The sequence below is a fragment of the Neopelma chrysocephalum genome, unplaced genomic scaffold (assembly GCF_003984885.1).
Source record: "Neopelma chrysocephalum unplaced genomic scaffold, ASM398488v2 Primary Assembly neopelma1_45, whole genome shotgun sequence".
In the NCBI taxonomy this organism is placed as follows: Eukaryota; Metazoa; Chordata; class Aves; order Passeriformes; family Pipridae; genus Neopelma; species Neopelma chrysocephalum.
In genome coordinates, this window is record NW_020897704.1 from 963,045 (window position 1) to 987,263 (window position 24,219).

At 38.5% G+C, this 24,219-nt stretch overlaps 1 protein-coding gene across 8 annotated transcripts in view; it reads right to left on the reverse strand.

The window, feature by feature from the left end:
* Nucleotides 1-1,436: 1,436 nt before the first annotated feature.
* Nucleotides 1,437-24,219, reverse strand: part of TSPAN12 (tetraspanin 12) — a 46,517-nt gene continuing 23,734 nt past the window's right edge. For 6 of the 8 annotated variants that reach the window (XM_027679117.1, XM_027679122.1, XM_027679118.1 and 3 more), the window contains 4 exons: nucleotides 17,503-17,577; nucleotides 12,725-12,832; nucleotides 9,036-9,179; nucleotides 2,672-2,989 (listed from right to left, as the gene is read on the reverse strand). In XM_027679117.1, the coding sequence (XP_027534918.1) occupies nucleotides 2,693-2,989; nucleotides 9,036-9,179; nucleotides 12,725-12,832; nucleotides 17,503-17,577 (624 nt within the window). In that variant the 3' untranslated portion in view covers nucleotides 2,672-2,692. Of the gene's footprint in view, nucleotides 2,990-9,035; nucleotides 9,180-12,724; nucleotides 12,833-17,502; nucleotides 17,578-24,219 lie in introns of all 8 variants that reach the window. The other 2 variants (XM_027679116.1, XM_027679123.1) reach the window with 2 other exon arrangements.

The following is a 24,219-nucleotide window of genomic DNA, read 5'->3' on the forward strand; positions in this document are numbered from 1 at the left end:
AAGCAGCCTCTCTCCTACATATATCCTAAAGCTCTACTGGAAAAGAGCAGGCTCAGTCAATTAACTTTAAGGCTCTTTGAAGAAGCTCTAGAAAAAGAGACACCTCACAGCCTGAGCTAAGATAGTTTGAGTGTTCAAATTTACAGCTGAGACCTATTTCTGCAAATGTGGTTAGATGCTCAAAATAGAAGGATTCTTTCCCAGAATACTTACCAATAGCCCTTACCAGGGAGGGAATATTTTATCATTTCTGACATGTGGGTTGTTCCACTAATGAAACCAGCCCCATGCTGAATGCAGACTGGATCAGGATTTGGGAAGCCAAGCCCAAGTGAGGTTACCCTGACTGCAGATGTTCGCTGGAGGTCCACAAACCTCCAAATCTGGGGGATTGGTTCTATATCAAAGGAGACCTCCAAGCAATTCCTCTGCTGTTAAAATAATCTGACTGCACAGGATGGCAGTGTTTCCTCAGCACCTGAAAAGCCTAAAACCAAATGACCTGGGCTGGAACTATCTCTAAATTCCAACATATCCTCCTAGCTTGGCTCACCATATTTATTCGTTCATGAGCTCTAACCTGGACACAAGAAGACACACAGGCAACCCTAACCAGTAGTCTGACTCCTCCTCACATGGAAAGACTAAAGACTAGAGATAGCTGAACATGGACAAAGGAGCTTCCACAGATACTCAAGTAAAACTTTAAGGGCTGGGGTTTCCTGGACAAAGGAAATTTTACATTTCTTTTTATATTACTTTTTTACCTTATTAATTGAAATCCCCTACATTCAGCTGTAATCCACTGTAATCCACAGCTGAATGTATGTGTACATGCAATCTATTATCAAGATTCCACCATTTGTGATTTGTATGGACTTTTTTTTTGGTGTTTTTAAACTGGGAAAAACAATGATGACTCAATCCACTGTGTAGCACCACAGGTCTCTGTAGCACTCTGAGCACACCTGCTCCTTTTCTAGACAAGAATCTCACCCTTTTCTACAGCAATACTGCCAAGGCTTCCAGAATAGAACACAGGAAAGTATTTCTCAAAAAGATACTCCAAGCAAAATTTTGGGACAATCTATCCTTTAGTCTTTTTCTTACCTCCCAAAATAAGTATTAGCATCTTTAGGAGACATACAAAGGCAGAAAAGTAATCTTGCTTGCAATACTACCCTTGAAATGATTACACCCACATGCACACTACTAAAAAGCAAACAACAGCCCACACAACTGAAGACCTTAATTTCACAAGCCCTTAAGAAGCTTTCTCAGAAGCAATTAAAAAAAAAGAAAATTAAACTTACAATGTAGTTTCTCTGGAAAGGGTAAAGACATTTCAAATTAACTCACACTAGCAGGAGGACCCTCACAATGCCCACTCAAAGTGTTCCCACTCCACAACTTAAAAACAAAAAAGCCATTATGGAATTTAAGAGAAAAGTAATTTTATTGTCTACCAAATCACACTTTACTTTTTTTTTCTTTTACAAATTCCAAAACAAAAGAAAGATTTTTTTTTAACATAATATAATGTAAAAACTCAATTTGCCACAAACTACTATACTCAGTGGAACAAATATATATTTCAGGAGTGTGGCCAATTGTAAAAATAATCTTATGAAATAAACATTGTTCATAAAAATACAGTAAAATGCACTTTTCCCACCTCAATAAATATATTTTAATGCTATTTCCATTTGGCATTTCAAGCCACCAGAGAGCTCTTAATGTAAAAGTCGCCAAAGTATAATTTCTCCTCATATACTTTTAGAATTATTGCAATAGCATCCAGAACTGTAAGCATTTTTCTTTCAGTCTTTTGTTTCCAGCTTCAGGGGAATCACAGACAGGAGAAAAGATTTATCTCTAAAAATGTGCTACTCCTATATTGATTCCCATTTTGGAAAGAACGTTTAAGGTTTTCTTCCTTTTCACTAAGAAACAGTGTGTAGAACAAACTGTTTCAAGGACGAATTCTCCAGAAAATTAAAGTCTATTGTCCAGAGTTATAGTTTTGTTTTAAATCCCTGTTTAATACATCTAAAATTAAAAAATAAACAGTTATGTTAGATAAAAATAGAAATTTTTGAACATCTTTAATAACAAAAGCTAACGGTTTTGTTAGAAAAGAGAAAATCTCACCCTTTTTACAAATCTTGCAAATTTTTTAATCCAAGTATTAACTTGAATTCTAGTTCTGCTTTCCATGCACACATGAAAACACACAATTATACATACACAGATCCCTGATTAAGACATTTTCCAAATGGCTTATTAAAATTTAAAAGTCCATTTCAACTGAAGTCACATTTTGTCTGTCCAAAGCACACTGTTTCTTCATAAGATGAGTATTTCTCTTCCTTTCTCATGATGTTTCCTTAGAGGTTCTGTCTACTTGTGAATGAATCAGTGTTTTATACATCACACAGATTGTAACAATAAGTACAATATTATTGTGCCCAACTCAATGAGTGCCTTTTAAAAAACAAGCACACAAAATCAACTCTGTTTCATGGTTGAGGACATGGCTAAGAAGGTGACAACAGGCTTTTCTTTCTTGTCTCCTTCACTTCCCCTCATTAGCTGGTTTTTGACACATAAGACGACCGGTATATTTGGCATATTTGATGGAACAGAATAAAAACACAACAAAACAATTAAAACCCTCTGTGACTTCTCAGACTCATTGCATAACCTCTAGTTCTTCCATTTCAAAATGTGTATTAAAGCTGTTTGCCATGGATGTATGTTCAAAGATCCTGGTCAGGCTTGGTTTCAGCAGCTCCTGCGAGGTATCACTTTTCAGGGCCATGATCTGATCTGTCCTAGGATCCCTTCTGTCATAGTACAGAGCCCACAGCAAAGTAATGGTGAGGATCATAGCCAGGATCTGCGTAACTCCAATAGAGATGCCTAGAAATCTCAGCACTTGCAATTGCTTCGTCCCCCTCAAAAAAGTGTACATTTTTTTACCGCATCCCTAGAAAACAAAAATAGATTAAAAAACCCCAGTCAATATTACTTGGTTTGCAGTTCCCAAGGTTTAGCTCATCCTACTCAGTGCTGGATTTTCTGGCTCCCAAAAATTTATCCCTCATTTCCTTCAAACAATACTTTGAAAATTACTTGCCTACTTTTGAAGTGCTTCCATAATGCCATCCTTAAGTTTTCTCATACAAAGAGACTTTACTGCATGTAACAAGCTGCAAGAGATCTGTGCTGCTCTTCAATTCAGAAATCACTCAAAGTTGATCTGAGTTCCTATCAACTCACTGATTTTTAAAGAAACTCAGCTGGTTTTGTGAAGGTTTAAAAGCAATTAAAATCCTCTTTATCATCTTGTTTCTCTCCTTAAATTGAAGATCCTCAAGGTTGTCAATTATTTTAAACTCTTTAGGCTTTTTCTACAAATATTACCTTTATTATATCCAAAACTAAAACAGTACTCTAGAAAAGATCTATAGACCTGCATAACCTAATCAGAAAAAGTCTGGTGAAAACTACATTAACACATCTTAAGTTGATGTTGCACAGAAATGGAAATTAAGCTCTTTCCAAACCATCAATTCATGCTGTACAGTTTGCTCACTAATTAAAGTCAACTAATTACCACACAAGGCTTCAGGAAAGCTCGCAAGCCCTCACAAGGCAGCAAGGATCCACAAAGAGACAGTGACTCTGGGAACTACTGAATAACAGCTGCAAGCACAAGTTACAATGCTCATTGCTCAGTAAGGGCGATGCCCAGTCCTAGAGAGAATAAAACTTTGAAAGGAGGTCCCTTTGCTACTCTGGAGGATGCTTATTCTATATTCTAAACCTTGCAGAGTTTCACAGAACAAAAGGAAAAAAAAAATCAAAGGAACACAGACACTGATGGAAAATTCAGAGTAGCAAACTGGATGAGGTAATACCACGAGGCACTGGTCCCAGAAGCAGACATCAGGAACCCATCAAAATGGGCACTGTCTTTAGAATGGTTTTTTTTGCATTTATAATCCTTACCACATATTTCTAATGTTTTTTCCTAAGAAAGTAAAGCAATTGATCAAAGCAATGGAATTTGAAGACAGGACACGGTAAACAGCACTTTTCAATCACACTGGAATTCCCCAAAGACAACAATTTCAAATGCTGCAGCCCTGAATGTACTTAATAAAAGGTCCAATTTTTGCCACATACACAAAATTCACACTGCATTCAACAGATTTTCATTTAGGATCTGAAGAAAATTAATGTACTATATGATAATTGTACCAGAGTAAATTAAAGGATCTCAATGTCTTTCCTCATTTCACTATGTCATTTCCTAAACAATAACAGACACAGAAGAAGGAGCAAATGTGCATTCTTTGAAATTTCAAAAGAAAAAACCACATTGTAGCAAAAGCAATGTAATTGAACTTGAGGGGGAACAAAAACTGTCATGTTGGCATCTTCCTTTCTTCAATTAGAAGACTATTGTAGCTATACTATTTTCCAAATTTGTTTTTAATTACAGAGAAACCGGCTGCATTTTAGTACTTTTGATAACTTAAAGGAATGAAGGTACATGCTGGTCACAATTTAAAAATGCTCCACCACAGCAATATTCAAACTCAGATCATTTGTTGCCTGGAGAAAACATCCATTAACAGAGAGCGATAACATTAATACCTACATCTCCTGCAGTACAGACACATAACTGAGACAAATTATGCCCAATCTAGATAGACTGTTTCCCTCCATTTCATGATGTTCTTACAGTTCTGATCTAATACAAATTCAAAATCAGTTTCAAAACTGAGAAACACCCTGCCAGCCCTGTTATCTTCACATTCACGCATTTAATTTCTGCTTATGTGACACTTTCATAGTTGGTAGTCTGCAATTAAACAGTATAAAAATATACTTTCTTTGGCAAAAGTAAAAGTTTGTCACTAAATGGGGATCTCTTGTTGCCAAGTCAAATATAGTACAAAACTTTGCAGCAATCATTCAGAAGAATTAGCTTCAGATTCCTACAGAGCTAAGGATTAAAGCCATTTTATACTTTCAGTTTTGAAGTGGGAAAAGAGAGTGTATTTCTGATTTACTGCAACACCATAGAATAAGAGTTTGAACTTAAATAAGGCACTTCTCAGAGCAGAAACAATAAGCCCTCGACATAATCAACAAATCTTATGTATATCCAAATTTTGAGTATACTCACAATTATATTTTTTATTTATTGAAAACAAATTTTAATATTAGAAATGAAAATAAAACCGAAATTAAACCCAAATTAGTTTAACTAAAATTTTGAGTACTCAAAATTATGTTAGAAAACAAAAGAAAATATTGAACATGCAAGTTTGATGTTTTTGAAGATAACAACTCCTACCAATCATTTTATCTAGGCTGCAGTTCCCCACCTCAAGATGGGCAGAGCTCAGACCACAACAAACCTCCAAGACCATACTGTCATCTTCACACTTCCCTCACAACCATGTTCTTTCTAAGGTCAGTCTGTCCCATGAACTGCACCAAAGGTGAAGCTCATCAGAATAAAAGCAATCCAAGAATACTAGTGCATTTGAAAAACAGCTTTCAAAATCACACAGGGAAAAATATGATTCCTTCCAAAAATACTCTCAAGCAGAACTGTCACCTTTCTTTCTGCAAAAATTAAACCGTGAAGGATTCCAACTCAGACTACAGAAAGCTCTGAGTTTCCAGCAAAAAATTACAGCACAGTTACAACAAAAAATATTTATCAGTCCCAGACAAACCAAACTTTGGTTTTCTGAAGTACTACAAAGAATTTTTCTGAAGTACCAGAATGGACTTGCCAAGAATTTACATAAGCCAATTTTAGGCTAGCGAGGCTAATCTTATCAGGCTCCTTCTCAAACCACTAGACTATGCAAGTTTGTTTTGAATCAGTTTCTAAAAACGCTTTTTTTCCTTCAGCTCTCCAAAGCAGAATTCAGGCAGATTAGCCTTGGAAGTTTAAGTCGGTTTTGCATGATACTGATAAACTTATTAGCAAGTATACTGCAAGAGTCTGTGAGACAACCCACAGGCAAGCGCCATGGAAAGAAATATTTCGCCAAGCAAATAGCGTACATATCTCTAAGAGAAATGAAGTATTTTTGTGGCTGGTACAACAGAACACTGCCTGTCCGTTTTTGGAATGGGTTCTGCCGTAGAGAAACAAAAAGTAAATTTTTACCAAGTACTGAATCCATCCAAAATGCTTTCCGGTACAGCAGGGGAGGAACCATAAATGTACCCTTCAGGTTTCTTTTAGAAAAAAAGCCACATAGCATTTCTTTTTATCAAGTGGGCCTTAACACAGCCCTTATGTCCTACATAATAATTATCTTTGGCTATTAATTTTCTCCAAGGAGAACCAAAAGAATTTGAACATATAAAGTGTTCAGAGAACCACTTTCCTGGAATATGGCTGTGGGCATGAAACGTTAGCAGAAGATGACACAAGAAAACCGTGCACATTTGACACTCCAGTGACTAGTACCTCTCAAATTTTTGAGCTTCCTGTGCTCAAAAAGCAGTTTTTCATTGAGTGACACTGCTTACATACTCCTGCCTTTTCACATAAGTACGAAGGATGCATGGGGCAAATGAATGTTCTACAATTTCCATATGTTTACACTTCTTGAGGGCTCTCTGCGACAGACTTGGTCTGTATGGTACTAACAGTGGCAATGGTATGACAAAAAACAACCATCATTGAAGAGTGAGCCACAATTTTTTCTTCTTCAAGAATACTACTGGCAGGCTGTATTCGTGCTCAATTAGATGCTGCTATTTTTTGGTCTGTGGTTGGCCCAGCTACCTGTGAGAGTTTATTCTTTTCCTGCCAAGTTATGAGAAAACAAGCACTATAAACCAGAACTTTGTCCTTGAAAGGAGCATCTTGTATAAACTATACTTAATTGGTACCTCTCTATTGGTTGACGGCCTTTCAAGGGCACTCGAAGGAGAAAGTGAAGAGGAGGGTGATGAAGTACGCCCCCGGACTCATTTAGAAAAGACCCCCTGAAGTATAGCGCGCAAGCACGGGGGGAATTCCAAAGTACACACACATGCGCAGAAGGGGCATCACTTACATAACGTTGGGAGGGACTGAAGGCCTCTAGCTGGGCAGTGCTGGCCACACCTGCCCAGGTAGACATCACCAATTAATTGTATAAAAAGCAGATAGCTCATGCTGGAAGTATGCAAGCTTCACATCAAAGGACAACATTGCCTTTTGCGGGGATGCCCACTATCTTGTGAGCCTGTTGACTCTCCGAGAATGCAGCTTCTGCTATGAGTAATTCTAGGCATTCTGGGTCGGTAAGATAACTTCATAAGCAACACCTGGGTGACTGGGGGAGTTGTACTGAGGGCTTATTTTTCTCCTCCTTCTTCTCTCTTGGATTTTTTCATTTTGTTGGCCACCTTTTGGTAATAAATATTGGTTTTGTTGAGTTTTCAATGGTGTATGGTTTCAGTTTCAGCATCCTTCTGAACTCTCCCTGTTACACAGGCCCCAGAAGAAGCCTGAATGGCTTTCCTGTTCAGAGACTAACACGTCTAAAGAGTAACCAGTGCTGTCAGTGCTGTGAGCCTTGCCAGAAGGCATGAGAGGTTCTACAAATAGCTGGTGGAAAGAAAATAGCCTCTGCTACTGTCTCTAAGGTTCCCTAGCAAAGACTAGACTTCTGAGGCACCTGCCTTTCAGCAGCTCTTCCTAATGGAAGCACACCGCCTCCTAGGATGGATGTTGGAAAAGTCCAGAATAGATAACTTCTTTTCATAAAGTCAATACCATACAAATTCATTTCCCCAAAACTTGTTTGTTTCCCGGCAATAGCTAATAATCATTTTGGCTTGTTTATATAGCGAATCTCCCCTGCTTCAGAGGTATTGCTCCACAGCTCCTGAACAAAAGCCATGCAACCAATTCTTGTAAGAAAGGGTCTTGAACAGCTTAAAAAAATGGGACAAAATAAAACTGTTTTTTGGGTACTCTTCCATAATGCAGAACTACACCATCCACTGGAGAAATGTTCATGCTTCAGCACCTGAAAGCACACTTCTCATGTCCATCCTCCTTCCTATGCACCCTATATTACTCTAAAAGCAATCAAATGAAGAATGCATCTCTTGTCAGATCCTCATAACTACCTGATTGAGACATGCCTTCTGTCGCTGTTGGACTATCTGGACTATTGGTCATTCTGCTATTACTGAATGCACAATTAAAAGTCTTCAGAGGTCTGTTAGCACTAAAAAATGGTAGTAAGCAAACCAGTCTTCAGACAAACATGACTTTGGACAATATTTCTGTGAGAACTGAGTTTTAGTAGAGAGCGTATTGATCTTTTTTTATAATTTTCACTCTAAGAACAGTAATGACTTGCTACCATGATCACCTCCTTTGTCCACTTTGAGTTCAAATAGGTCCTCTCCTGGTTTTAAGGTGCTTTTTTTGTAATTCTTCTTAAATAATCATACTGTAATGCAGTAGAGAGAAAGAACATTTTCACAACAAGTTTCTATGCATGCTCAGAGTACAACAACTGAATTATCTGCCTCCTGGCATGAGACCTTTTATCAAGAGCGCTCTCATCTTCCTAAGAAATTCTCAAAAGCATCCTTCACTATACATTTCACTAGAGTACTCTTACACTTACCCTACATTAGTTTAATGGGCTGGAGCCTGGACATTACATCGCAATTAATTTTTAACTTTTGGATTAAAGCAAATTTGAACTCCAACCTAACTGATATAAAATAAAAACCTCAATGTTTAAGCACATCTCAGACATTAACTGCATTGCCATTAACTTATCTCACTTCCAGGCAAGGGTGGGGAGGTCCACCCGTCCTTCCTTCAGCATTAATAATAAACATAAACACAATAAACACTTTCCATAAACACACCTACTCTACAAACAAATTACTCTGTTGCACTGTAAATGATTAATTCGGAAAATTACTGTATCAGGAAGAATGCACAAAACCTTCTGAAATATTAATATTTTTCTTCCTACCTCCTGATAAAGGTCACTGAGATCCTCATGATGTGCCTGCTTAGAGCATCCTGGGAACTCTCTGACACAACAGGAGTCAGGTGGCCAGTCCAACTCTGTCATTTCCAGCCAGTCTGTGAAGTACACCACGCCACAACATTTAAACTGCAAAGGAAGGATTAGCCAAGATCAGCAATAATGATATTACTTCTTCATGAAACTAGGTCATCAAAAAAGCCAAATAAATTCCTAATACCAACCTCTAAAATATTTACATAGAACCAAAAGTATCTACAAGATCTGCCATGTATCTTGTTTTGCTGTACTTTTACATAAAAGCAACATGAAAATTTCAAGGTAGTGACCAATGAATACCTCAGAAATAGTCAATGGTACCACTCTGTCCATTAAATCCCAATTGCTTCCTCAAAGGATGCTTCACAGAAATTGTCCTGCCCTGGAATTCTCCTATCCTTACTACAAGGAACTAACTCATGGTAATTTCATGCCAAAATGGTGAGTAATGAACAAGTATACCAGTGGCTGAAAGAAATAGTAGGGAAAGGTCTTACTAGTGAGGATTATTCCTGCAAGGATACAACTACGGACACATCTGTTGAAAACCAGAAAAAGCACAGATTTACCTGAATACAGATGTGAGAAACTGAAAGCAATGGCTCGGAACAACTCAGTGTGTGGGGGAGGTGGCAGATCAGGTTCAGCCAAGGTGGGATGGTGCTCTGACTCAAAACCCTGCCTCCTTGAATGCCTTTGGTGCAGCTGTCAGTCACTGGCACATAGGGAGCACTGCCCCACACCACACCCCCTGGAGCCCCTAATCCAGCCCCAGAATGGCCATTAGCCATTGTCACACACCCCACACTGCACCCCCAGGGGCCCCTAACCCAGATTCCGAATGGTTGGCACACCAGAAGCCCCACCTGGGGCTGAGGAGGGGGTGGGTGGTCACAGGAGTCCAGAGCAAATAAAACCAACACCATGAGGTCTCCACGTGGTCACAGCCCTATTGTCCTTGGATTTGTAGTAGTTGGTGCTACCGTGGCCCTAAGGCAGTAGGTGTAATTCTCTCTCTCTCTCTTTTTCTTTACTTCTTTTCTTGATATTTGGGTAACTTAAACCTGGATGGGTTGGAATTTGCTAAGTCAATGCTTTGTGAAATGCTTTCTGATTTAATGTGTTCTTTAAACTTTTGCCAAGTTCCCTTATTTTCCGAAGTTCGACAGTAAAAGTGTGTTATTTTGACCTCCTGAAAACATTGTAGTGTTTTTCCCACGTGTGACCTGAAGGTATAAATGAACCTAAGGCGCTTTTAATAAATCCATCAGACAGGTTTTGGGGCTCCGTATCTTTATGATGTAAAACCCCTTTGATAAGCTCCTGAGGTGAGGCTGGGGTCTTACAACAGAAAAAAAAAGGAAAAAAAATAGATTAAAGCATGAGCAAAAAGGTATAGAAATCGCAAATGCTAAAAGGAAAACAGAAAATAAAAGGAAAGGGTATCACACTAAAGCAAATACTCCAACAGAATCAACCATAAAAGTTAGAAGTCTGGCTGCAAGGCAGATCAGCCGTAATTGGGTATAAAAACCAGCAGGACTAACAAACTGTCTTCTCTGCAAAGCACACCCAGAGATTTAAAGCCAAATGACCAGTCTACCACATTAGTAGCTGCTTTCATATAGAAAAGGGATAAAGCAGCTACATTACATTTGGTTTGGAACTGGATGCAGACTTGACATGACTGAAAAGAAGACTTGCTGCAGAAACAAGATGCAATTTTGTTTCTGTCTGAATGCCCTCCAGTACCAGCCTGAGTTTGACCCATGGGCTTGGGAACATATTTGCCCCCCCTTACCCACTTCAGAGCCCACTTCTGTATTCCACACCACTCCTTGGTCACAATCAAGCAGATCAGTGTCCAGACTGTAGGCACACACTGTGCCCTTGACCTTAACAGTCCTCTTAAAAACCTCACTTCTTCCTTCTTTACCACAACTTTAATGTCTCTGTTTTTATTAGCTTGTTAGTTCCAACACTTCAAGGAAAGCTCAAGCTTTGGCTCCTCACCATAACTGCAAAGACCATTAAACTTCCTTTTCTTACTCTCAAATCTTTTCTTCCCCCACTCAGCTCTTCTTTCCTGACTTCAGCTGACCCTTACCATCTTCCTTAGCATAGTCACAACTCTGGTATTAGACCACCAAGAGGGTTGGGGGAAAACACATTTCCCATCTGTCTCAGATGTTAAAAGATACAGAAGAGAGAAAACAAAGTTGATCAGGGCTGAATCTTTGGTAACAGAATTGTAATCACAATTTAGCTAACTGAAGAAGGGCCACAAGAAAAGTGCTCATTCAGGAATAAAGCACATGCTAGGCTCATAAATACAGTATCTAAATTATGACTGGACAGAATATCAAGAAGAGCCCATTAATTAAGCAGAATCTGTAAAAGAGGTTTCTCACATGTTCACTTCAAACTTTCCCCAAATCAGTCATCTGGTCAGAGATGGAATATAGAAAATCTAACTTCTAAAACAAAGTTTTTCTACCCTAGAAAAGTTATGGCATAGTTTAAATTTTGTTACTAATATTCATATTATAACCAGCCATTATGATGACACCACAACAACTAGGAGGATAAGAGGTAGCTTTTCATTTATTCAACCTATGCATTCTAACCAAGATACAGTACCAGCTCTATTCAAGGAAAATTGATTGAGACCATTTGATTATATCATCTCAGGTACAGAACAGATATAAACACTCTACCTGCACATGAAGAATCACTCAGTTTCACAGAGCACTTGAATGGCCAGAGCAGAGAACAGGGTGGGGGTATGCTGGTGTTTAACCTCTTTCTTTCAGGTTTTAGTATAAATACAGACTAACCAAGTGCTGCCAGGAAATGTTTAAATAAACAGGAAATCTGTGCAACAGTGATAGATTTCAACATTTCAACAAGAGCAGCACAATGACAGGCATTAAGGAGTTCTCTTCCTGCATGTGAGTTATATTTGGAGTTAATGGGTTTTACCTTGGGCGATTTCATGTTTCTGTAACACAATACTTCATTCTTTAAAAAAAGTTCTGAATTTTAGTAGGGTAGAGGGCAAAGCTGTGAATACACAAGGAAGCTTTTTGGTTTGTTTCTGACCCCCTCAGTCAAAGGAAACAAAAACCCTGATCACTTTCACAAACCTCAGCCAAAGAGAGTGTAAGCATCTTTATGAAAACTTCCTTTTCCACTCCTTTCCAGCTAAACACATACTTAACCATGACAGCTTGATGAAAAGAAACTAACAGAGCCTACAGGAAGGGGAGCACAGTTTAATATTAAAATCACGTATTCATTTCACTTTATCTGCAGATTTTTAATTTTATATACATCATATCCTAAAATGCTACAGTAATCCTAAAAGGTGTTGATGTCCTAACCTTACTGGCAAAGGAGAAAAGAGTGTTAGCAATTTAACTGAATTTAGTGACATTTTTCTTTTGGTGTTTAAGCATCTTTAGTGCATATAAAAACTAAAGAACTGGATATCAAGTGATGTTAAAAGATACCATCACTACATAGTGTTTCATATGAAATGAACTTTTCACTTAAAGCCAAACCTCTTCCTTTAGCAGATAAGTAACACTTACTGAGCATGTATTACTTCAGTTCATGAATTACAGTCATCTTACCTCCCTCTGGAAGAAATTCCAAGCATGGGTCAGCCACTGGTACCTAGGTAGGCCATAATTGGTCATCCTGGCTTTCAGCGTGATCATATCAGACCACTGCACTGGAACCTGGAGCAAGGAAAGATAAATGATTACAAAACGGATCAATAACCTTGTGGCTCCAAATCCACAAATTCCATCTATTCTGTGATCTTTCCAGTGCAATGACCAAATAACGTTGTATACAAATAAAACAGGAAAGCAAGTGTTGCAATTTTTATGATACTAATACTTCACAGGCTTTTCTTAAAATATCAGAGGAAAGTTATTTGTTTCCTTTGCTTACAAATTAATCTACGCTGGAAAAGGAGTTACGTTTTGGAGAGGTTCAGGGATAGTTGGGTACAATCTGGTTATATCATTGCCACATTTTTTACCTGGCAGAAGACTTGAACTGAGTCCCATCCAAGTCATCAGGGATGGCATTTGTCTACCCCAGTTTAGGTATCTCCCTGGTGTCTTCTTAGTCAATAGAAAGATACAGGCAGCTGAACAGGGTAATTGATCTCAACATAAGTAATTTAAACAGAGCAGATGCACCATTGCCTTGAAGTCTCAAATCCACTTCACTGTCTAAGGTGACAAACTTAGATCTAAATGTCTAACTTCTACATATATAAAATTAATTGCAAGGAATTCTACCCCAAGAGTTTTTCCAATGATTTTCTGGCTTTGTCTGGAGTCCTGTATGCAGGTATCCTTAATGTGCTCCGTTTCAGTATCTTGCTCAAGAACAGAAACAAGGAAATGCAGATGAGGCCTTGTGATCTTATTTCTTCATACACACTCACAGTCTTGTAAATCTTGAAATTTACAAATAAATACTTCAAGGATTCTTGAAGTATTTTTCTTTCAAATTTGACTACTCAGAAGTGAGGTGCTGGCGCTCTCCATTGTCTGAGTATGACACGTCAGCAATTCGTTACAAACAACAGAAGCAAGTGCTGTGGCACCAGGCATGCAATGCATTTAAGAGTCAAGATTAGAACCTCACTTCTGTTCAGCTGCACAAATTTCAGTGTGCCAAAGCAAAACAAGTTGCTGAAGACTGCATTGCCCTCCTAGGCACACATATCACTCACACTGAGTTTTGCCTTGTTTCCATTAGCCTTAACAGTCATGGGGAAAGAAATCAAAATTGCAATATCAACTGTCACTTGGATGGCAGGGGAGCCCAGCTCCTCTACCAGCTGTGACTTTGCCATCCTGTTCAATTTGGAGTAAACATTAAAGGCATTCTGCAAGTAGCAACAGATGTTATCTAATAAAAAAGCCTGATCACAGTACTTCCCAAGAAGCCTGGTCTTCATTGTGCTCTATGCTCTACAAAAACCTAGGGACAATCACTGCCTGCCTGAACCCATAAGACAAATAAGAACATGTGATAATGTTTCATTACAGCTATTAAGTTATACTACATTTCTGATGCCCTAGTAAAGCTTCATATCATTAATATATTAATAATGCCTTTTTGCAGATTTTTCTCTCTTAAGTGATAAAGTCTTAAAGTCACAATTGTCCACATGAAAAATATGTTAGCAGTAGAGTACTAAAAATACTTTAAAACGGTATCACAGAATCTTTCTATCACAAACATTTACACTGGTCACTATAATAAAATAATTTGGTTTGTACTCAATGCATTTCCCTTTCTTCTGCATTGCAAGCTAGCACTCTGCTTTCTTCAGGTAATTTGATATTCCTGCAATTAAGCTCTTATTTGCTAGAATATTTTTTTATTTTTTTTTATTGTTTGAGTTGAACACAGTCCAAGGTTATGCCTGCAATACAAGGCATCCAACTTCTTTAGGAAATCAATGGGGGAAAAAAAAAGGTGGAAAAAATGCTAAAGAAGCGAGAGAAGGAAATTAAAAGCAAGGTAAAACAATCTAAACCCCACTGTAGAAAGGCAATTTGAATTCTGCAGGTAAGGACTGATTTTGGAATCTGTGTGTCTGACTGCTCCAAGAATGAAGCCATATGAGGAGCCTCTGAGGTCACTTGGTCTGTACAGCTTGGAGGAGACTGAAGGGAGACGTCATTGCAGTCTACAACTTCCTTGTGAGGGGAAGAGGAAGGGCAGGCACTGATCTCTTCTCTGTGGTCACCAGTGACAGGACCCAAGGGAATGGCCTGAAGTTGTGTCAGGGGAGGTTTCGGTTGGATATTAGAAAAAGGTTCTTCCCCCAGAGAGTGACTGGCCACTGGAACAGGCTCCCCAGGGCAGTGGTCACAGCACCAAGCCTGAGAGAGTTCAAGAAGTGTTTGGATGATACTCTCAGGCACGTGGTATGACTTGGGGAGAGTCCTGTGCAGGGCTAAGAGCTGGACTCAATGATCCTTGTGGGTCCCTTCCAACTCAGCATATTCTGTGATTATGTGAGCTAAGGACATTGATATATTTACTAAACAGCTTCCTATCAGCTCATATACGCAGTGGTGCACAATATTAGATGTCTGAGATGCATTTGTTTGACTGTACACCAATGCTCTTCTGTAGTGTGTAGAAAAACAAAAACTAGAGATGCCGGTTTGATTTTAATGTAAATTTGTAAAGTTCAGTCTGCCATTGAAATCTACTCACTCATTTTTCTAATGATTATCAAGGCTTGATCAATTCCTAAGTAAGCCAAGAACCCACACTGGCTTTTCAATCTTGTGGGTGGAATAAATTAGTCATGAGGCACACTTCATGCTGAGAGCTATCATGAGCTGGAAGGAAAATTGTTTATGCAAGGACTCTTAGAGTAACTTGTCCACACTCCAAGGAGAGCCCATACGGAATCAGCAGAGGCGGTTATGCCTCAGTGACATTTCTGACATCATCACCCACCCACCTACACTAATGCCAACTGATTCTCTGAAACCCACCAGGGGCCATGTGATTTCATGCTACGCTGAAAAAAACATGACATCAAGTCACCCTTATGGGTATAAGAGGGAGTCTTCTTATCTTTATCAAGTAGAGTGGGTGGAAGCATGCTCTAGGGAAGTGACCTGCACAGGTATGAAAGAACCACTGAAAAACAACTGTACTCTTCCAGACTGCCACATTCCCCATGGGTCTTAGTAGCAAGAAACCCAGCTGTGCCCCACCTTATCACACAAAAAGCAGTATTGTTAGGACAAAGAGAATAATAGTGAGAAATCAGATAAAAAGAGAAAATAACAAAAAAACAACAGCAAAATAACAACAACAAAACCTCAACACAACCCAGTATTTCAGGGGATGAGGAAAGAAAAAACAGGGGGGAGAAGAAAAAAGAAAAAGAAAAGCAAAAAAAACAGTATCTGGGTTCGCTGTGACCCACTGCAGATCATGTTGGCATAGAATTCAGCACTGCTTACTTTAGCAAAGGGACGCAAGAACAGCAGTGTTTTCTTCTGGAGGGAAACAGCATCACCAGTGCCTTAACATATATTAGGGTTATGCCAGCTTTTATCCCACTGTCCCAGGTTTGGGTTTCAGTAGCATAGCATGTAATCAAAAGCTTGGGGGTCAGATTAAAACACACCATAACTTCAGGTTCTCAAACTGAATAGGGAAGGCTGGAGAAAGCATGTTCCATTGCTCTGAAGGCTATGTTGTTTCAGGCAGTTTCCACTGACAAGATTTCTGTGGAAAGATGAATGTTAGTTATGACAGTCATCTTTGGCAAAAGCCCCATAGAGGGCAGCTGTGCCCATAGGATGAAGAATGCCTCTTGTCTGTATTCCCAATTTTAAAATGCATCAACGCAAGCTGACATTTAAAGCAAAGGGATAGCCTTAATTGCTATTATACTATAACACCCATCTGGAAGCTGTACCACAAGGAAATGAATTCTGATGCAAAGTGCTGCCACGTAACTTCAGACTTCAAATCTGCCAGAAATTCCTTTGGTCCACGTACTGTGCAAATATCGAGAAAGCTCCCTCCAATCTTACTGCAATGTAATTGCTACTCACTGTTGGAAAGACCATTATATTGGGCATATCTTGGCAGTTAAGAGAAAATATTTGTCCCTCTATTCATAAAAATGTACCAGACTGAGTACAAGATGCAAAGATATAGCAGCCAGCAAAGTAACATTTCAGCTTAATTTCAGTGTTCAATGCTTATCCATTTTCTTACATGATGGTTACAAGTCCTCAGTTTGAAAATTAAAGGTTGGTGCAGCTATAAAAGCTAGACAGAGATAAAATCTCTTCACAAGTTTACAGAAGAGTGTTTTATAGTCAAGACGTGTTTTGCTTAAAACTGGCATTTACAGCTTGTGGAGGCAGTGTGTACATTTCGGCAGACAGCAAGTCCTCTATTGAAAGAGCACATTATTTCTTTACAATGTAATACACTCTTTAAACATGGAGAACTTTTGGGGCAAAAATCCCTTCAAATTCTCACATCTGCTCTCTCAAAAGCCTTATTTAAGCCTGAAGCTCATACTTTATCCTCAGAAGTTTCAATGACTTCAATGAAAACCTGTCTAAGCAATAATTAACAAAAAATTAAGTCCTTAAGTCAGGTGCTGCAGGATTTGGCTCTCAAATACAGAGGGGGTAAGCAGAAACCAAGACAGGACCTTCCAGACAGACAAGCTTTCCCAGAAGAATTATCTGTTTAAAAAAAAGGCAGTCACTTGAAATCAGACTGTCAGAGTAATGAACAGAGATAAACACTAGAGCAATTAGGAAACAGCTAGCTAATGGAAATCTTTTTCTTCTGCTGAAAAAAAATGCAGCCTCCTTTTCTGACTCACCGTTATTTCCTGCTCGTAGGTCCAAACACCACAGGCCAGTTCAACACAGAATATTACAAGTAAGCTTCCAAAGTACTGAAGAAAACAGAATGGTCTTAGTTATCTTTATATTCTTTGAAATATAAAAGTTTTCAAATTAAAAAACCCCTTAATATTAAAGAACATCTCAAAACATTACTAACATTTCACGTGACTGAAGACATGGAAACCGAAATACATTTTTGTAAACAAAATGTGAAAGATTCATGTGGTAAACTTTCTGATATTTCTTATTAACATGAAGCATATGAACATTACAATGGACAAATCAATGAATTTCCTTGTTGCCCAAGAGTACAAGGCTATCCTGACACATTATGCTAAAGCTGCTGCAAAGAGGACAAATCTTTTTCCCTTATACACGTATAAAAGAAATCTCTTTTTTTCAGTTCCATTAAAGAAACATATGTAAATCATGCTAATAGCCAAAAGAGGGAAAAAAAAATTGACAAGACAGAAACAAACACAGTTCTTGAAAACTATGTTCTTATCAAAGTGATCTGGGTATTTGAGGTCAGGTCTAACTGTACAAATATTTATTGAGATTGATTGAAGTACCTTTTCTGTTACAAAGTCTAACCCTTGAACTATTTAAAAATAGCAACTACAAGTATAAATGAAGTAATGACATTTAAGAAAAACTGGTTGCTGTAAGTAAAAAGAGCAGGATTGTCTTCTGTATAGCATCAACAAACCCTTTCTGAATTGCAGGATAAATCTCCATGGATATTAAGGCTGCTTTAACTGGTGTTCTCCATTAAAAGTAGCCCATTTATCTTTCATTTAAAGCAGAAGTATAGTCCCATTCATTATTGACTCCAAACTTTCTTCCATGTCGATGGACTGAGCTCCTCTTTGTTCTCAGTATGCAAGACTTAAAAAATTTACAGTCTTCATGGATTTTAATTTCATTGGGAAATCAAAGAAACACCATCACAATATAGAATAGAATAAATATATAATTCCATAGTAGGACACATGTTGAATGGCTTTTATTTAGTAATTTCATTCTGGAATCTATTTAGAATGAATATAAAAGACAAAAACCACGTACTCATAGTAGGTGATTTCTTTTTTCTATTACAGGGTCAATACGATGTATTATTTAAAATAGCATTTAACAGTCATCTACACAGCACCTTTTTCATTCACCCAGTCTGGAACTGAGTAATTCACAGATACCTTGGCAGCTACTGAACAGTGTCTTGCCTTAACCTCTACTTCCTGATCAAATCTAACTCCCTAAATTAGGTTTTTACATGCACACTGAAAAAAAGTACATGAAAAAGACTCATGTTAATTTTCAGGAGAAACCTGTACTCGTACGCTCCCCCTGCAAAAATCTGTTCAATAAAGACAGTGTTGAAAAGAGAATTCCTGTTTTACTAGTCTTCACCATATTACATTGCACCTTTATAGTCATTCTAGCTGAACAACCCATTTCATTTCCTTACAAATCAACACTGTAAGCACACACAGAACTCCAGTACAGGTCTTCAATAACCAATATGTTCATCCTCCAAAAGTCCAAAAGAAAAATATGAGTCACACCTTGCAAGAACAATGATGCTTTCTCTAAAAAAAAAATTCATGAGCTTCTGTGCAAAGTAACCACTACCAATGCAGTGCTTGCAAGTTATGCAAAGGGTTCTGTAAAAAAAAAAAAGACAACACGGAAAACTACTTTTCTAAGTATTCACTTTGAAAACAGGAAAGAATGCCACATGCTTTAGCTCTTTTAATTACTATTAAAAAAAAAGTTTAAGTTTTAAAAAAACATGTTTAAATGTTCTCCCTTTTTGAGAGGGAGAACAACTAAATGTTTCAATGAAAAGTGAATTTGAGTTCTCAGCTGTCAAAATTTCAGTGGGTTTATCCTCTAATTGAATAACAAGCCCAGGACTGCCTGCTATCCCTGAATCTTATACAAAACTCACTGCTCATGGTGAAAGCGATGCATCTGGGGGTGTATGTATGGCATTCTCTGAAGAACTTCTAATCTGCAGTTCTTTGTAACATTTAATTAATTCATCAGCCTTAACATTTGAAACTTCCTCATTTTTGTCACCATTTAGTTTAGAATGCTTGTGGTAGTAGATGGAGACAGAAGAGCCAAACTGAAGATTTTCTCCAGTTACTGAAAATAGCCCAGAACCGAAAGCTATTTAGCCAGATTCACTCATAAACCACTTCTGGATCTGCCAGGGATTGAGCTCTCCTGACCAGCTACATCTGGACACATCAGAGCAATGCAGAATCAAGCTTTCTGTCCCGAGAAAGTCCATCTCTGTCCATAGGGTAAAAGACAAGAAAAGACACAGTGAAAAGCCCATGCTAGGAACTGAGCGATTGTGGCACACCAAACTCGCACATAGAAGGTTCAGTTTCACTCTGCTATTGAAGGGGAATATTATACCTCTCTCTAAATAAAATGGTTTGCAAAACAAATAATTCTTATGTAAGTTTTGAGGGAAGAAAAACCCTCTAACCATTGTTTAAATTTATTGCACCTAATTTCCATCTTTCAAATCCAGGAATTATTACTGGCTTCAGTACTTATTCCTTGTCCCCAGTTAAATTCCCACAGAAGCCTGAATGCTAAATGCATCTTCCTGCATTTACACATTTCTGCTTTTTGCCAGAAACAGGGACTTGGTTTTGAAGCAAGGCTAAATATTTCTTCCTATGGGCTGAGTTGCTGCATGTTGTAAAGAATACTAACTCACTGAGGAGCACTATAGTATATCACACTCAAAACTGCACCAGCAGGTCACTGATATTAACCTTCTACAACACACCTCCCTCAGAGTACTGGCCACTGCTGAGGGTTTCTACTGTTTCTTTCTTTTTTTCTTTTTTTTGGCAGAGAGACAGTAAGAAGGGGAAAGCACAGAGGGGAGCAAACAGTTTTGCAAAGACATACAGGCCATCATGGTATTAAAAAAAAAACAAAACCTACAAGCAATTTATGCACAGTAGTGATCACTTTAAGAACTATCTTTTACATGGTAAATCCTACAGACTTGTAACATTTGCCTTTTGTGGGCAACTGCTAATCACTATCAATCTCTCCCTAGTCTGACTACGCAAAGTCATCAGAAAACTGGAGTGGTGCCTTGACCCTGTTACAAACCCATCAGTTTCACTGAAGGATTTTCTCCAGCAAGGCTGTGAAAAACCTAAAATGTTGCTTCCTTGAGAGAAGCTGAATGACTGCATGCTGGTAGAAAACATTCTTTTGAGAGTAATAAATCAAAGTAAAATTATTTGCCAATTTAAAAATAAATAAATAAAGCAGTAGACATTTACTGCTCCTCACTAAGTCACAGACCCACATGTGGCCAAGATCCTAAACTTCAGGATCCCTTCAGTTTCAAATACATGTTGTCGATTAGCAGGAGCTGGTTCTCCTGAAACCTCCTCCTTAAGCTCACTCACCACTACAGCTAACAGGGAAAAAAGGAGAGGAGGCTGGGAGGGAGGTAGTAGCTCTGTAAAGCAGTAGCTTTCTTACACAAGCATTTCCTCTTATACTCGGAACCTTGCACAAGCACTTGGATTTGCAGCACTCAGTCTCCAGAGGCTTAAAGAACTCTAATTTTCCAGCACATCAGTCCTGAAAGAGAGGTGAAGGAACTCATGACTCTGAAGTTCAGGAGAAGCTGTTCCTCTCCTGTGCAAGAGAGTAAACATTAAAGAAGTGGGAACAGAAACAAAGTCATTACTGTGAAACCACTTCCAGACAGATGTAAAGACAAAGGGATAAAGGGCCAAGAAAGACAGTAAAGATATTCCCTGTGTAATCACCAGATGCTGTTCTGCTGGAATACTCTTCATGTGGCACAGGCCAGAGCCAATATCCAAATGCTGAAACCTCTGATGCAGAAACTACACACAACAACAGTACAGAAACAATCACAACAATACTACCTACTAGTGTGGAGACACTACAGGGTTATACACGGCTACTGCAACTTGCAACAGTCTCCAGAGAGGTCTTGCTCTCCTGCAAGTCAGACAGCCCTGAGTCCACATCTACAAAGAATTCATATACAAGACAGAAAGGACAGTGGGATAGTGGAACATATTGAATGCAAATCGAATTACGATGAATTTCAACCACAAAAGGAAGGTAACCATCAAGTAAATAAAGACAAAAAACAACAACAACAACAACAAAAAAATGGGGACTAATACTGAATAGGCTTTGTCCTAATTCAAAGAGCTCTCCGCATAAAGGCTATCAGAACCTGATAAAGCACTAGAAAAGTACATGGTATTTTCAAATATGCATTAAAAATCAAAATAATTCAAAACTATTTTTATAAAGATCTATACGGATTGTCTAAATAGAGTCAGAAATTTTAGTCTGAATAACATTCCTGCACACCACAGTGGTGCCCCATAAGAGGGTACAAGCTCCATATATGCCAGTGCTCCATACAGGGAGCATATATGTTCTGGTATATGCCTGAAATGTCTTCTTATCTCTCTATCTAAGGCTAAAAACTTAGCTACAAAATTAATTTATCCTAATTAAGTTATGCAGGCTTTTTTGCTATTCCATTTGTTCTACCAAACTAAACTAATACCCACCACCATCAAATATATTCCAGGAACATATTTCTTTCTTGATCATCTCAACCATTTAGATAAAAACACAAATAAAAATAGCAAAAGCAAGCACAAAATCACTATTACTGAATCTAAGTTATTTTGCACTTGCTTAAAAGGTGTTTATTCCAACAACTCCCATTCTGTTCAGAGAGTAATAGTGAAAAGTACACACGTGAAGCGTCTCCCAACATAAGACCTCTCCCTCATGGCTTTCCATGCTGCAGAGTACAGAATTTTTTTTTGTGGCAATTGTGGGTAACTTTAGGAAGGATGTAAAGTGTGAAGCATGATGTTTTATGGTTTTTTGCAGAGATGTAATACAAACCTCTTACTGTAGATCTAAAGATTATGTTTGTTTGTCTTGAATATGCCACATGATTCCTGCAATATTTGTCTATGCTTTTCAGGCAAAAGGTAAAAAGAACTGCTAAAAAATAACCTATTTTTGTTACAAACAGGATGGAAAAACCATGACTACAAAAAACACAGTACATCAAGAGAGTTTGCAAAAATTTTGATCCTCCACCCACCCTAGTCCCCATTTTAAATGTCCTTTTAAATGTCCTTCTCCAAAGTATTTCCAAGAACGTGGAATTTCTCAGAGATTTCTTTGACTGTAAAAATATTAAATTCAAACTACAAAGGAAGACTTGAGTTAAAACTCTAACGCCCTGCAGTAGTCTCCATCAGTGCAACAGCCAGGGCAATGTCAACAGCCACTGCCCTGTTCAAGCCATCATGATAATCCCACTGGCGCAGATACAAAATTCTGAGGATACCCTTCCAAACTCCGGCACAAGCATTATGTCAGAAATGAAGTTAAAACCAGGAGTTCTCAGAAATTTGGTGACTCCTGGTACTTGGTGACCAACGAGTCACTATGGCTCTCTGGTGCCAAGCAGCCCAGGCAGGTAAGGGCAAATCAACTGCAAAGCTGAGCATCCCCAAGTATGTTCCTGAAGTGATATTTTTTTTCACGTGAATTTTTTTGCTCTGCCACAGCTGGCTTTGGTAATTTGTTACCAATTACCTATGGAATGCCTCATCAGCATTCAGCTACTATAACCCATAAAACTGGGCTGTTAATCCATGCACAAGGAGAATCAAAGACCTGAACACATCCCCAGCCATGCTCCCTTGATCCCGCTCATACCAAACATAGTGTGATCGGGTTTTTTACAGTTTGGAAGCAAGAGTCTATTCAACTCACAAAAACATGAACAGAGACAGGGCTCTGCAGCAACCCAAATTTCATCAGGACTAGAAAGGCAAAGAGTAGTTTAATTAATCTTTTTCCTCCCTCAAACCTTTTGGTTTGTATGTTGCATGATGCTGCCATTATTGGAATTAGGGTCCTATTTCATGTGTTCTGACAGCTTTCAAGTTAACTACTGTCAATGTGAGGAGGCTTCCCAATCTACTTAATTAATCCCCAGTAATCACTAATTCATCTCACCCTAATGGGATGAGAACATTCCATCACACAACATAGTCAGAACACCGTCTTCTTAAGACCACTTCCAGACAGTGAGAAAGCAAGAGAGCCTTCTGTGTACGAATGCAAATACCAATGGCAGGCCGGGGCCAACAACTGGAGTCAGAAGTTGCAACATGGTGAAGAAAAGTGAGCATATGGGGAGCTTTTGAAGAACCTGTTCTACAAGGCTGTAGAAATCCTTTAATGTCTGAGCACGTGTCTTTCTTTGAAGGGTCAGTGTACTTACTAATGAATCATTGTTCATACACTCTGCATTTTATTTCATAAGCATCTTCTTTTCAAGCTCTACGACTCTTCTCCCAAGTGCTTTTCTTTTCTCCTAGAAGATGTAAGTTTTTTTTTTATACCTCAGTCTCAAGAAAAGCTCCAGCCTTTATGGCAGAACAAATGAAGAGCAGCTGATCAGCAACTCCAGCCTCCTCAGACTTGCTATCTCACACCACCTTCTTGGGCAATATGGTCCATATGGCATGAGAGGTAAGGAAAGCTCTGGGAAGGACAGAGCTGAAGGAGATCCCAAGAAGGCAGCTGCAGAATGAAACCTTATGAGAATCTCTAAAAGA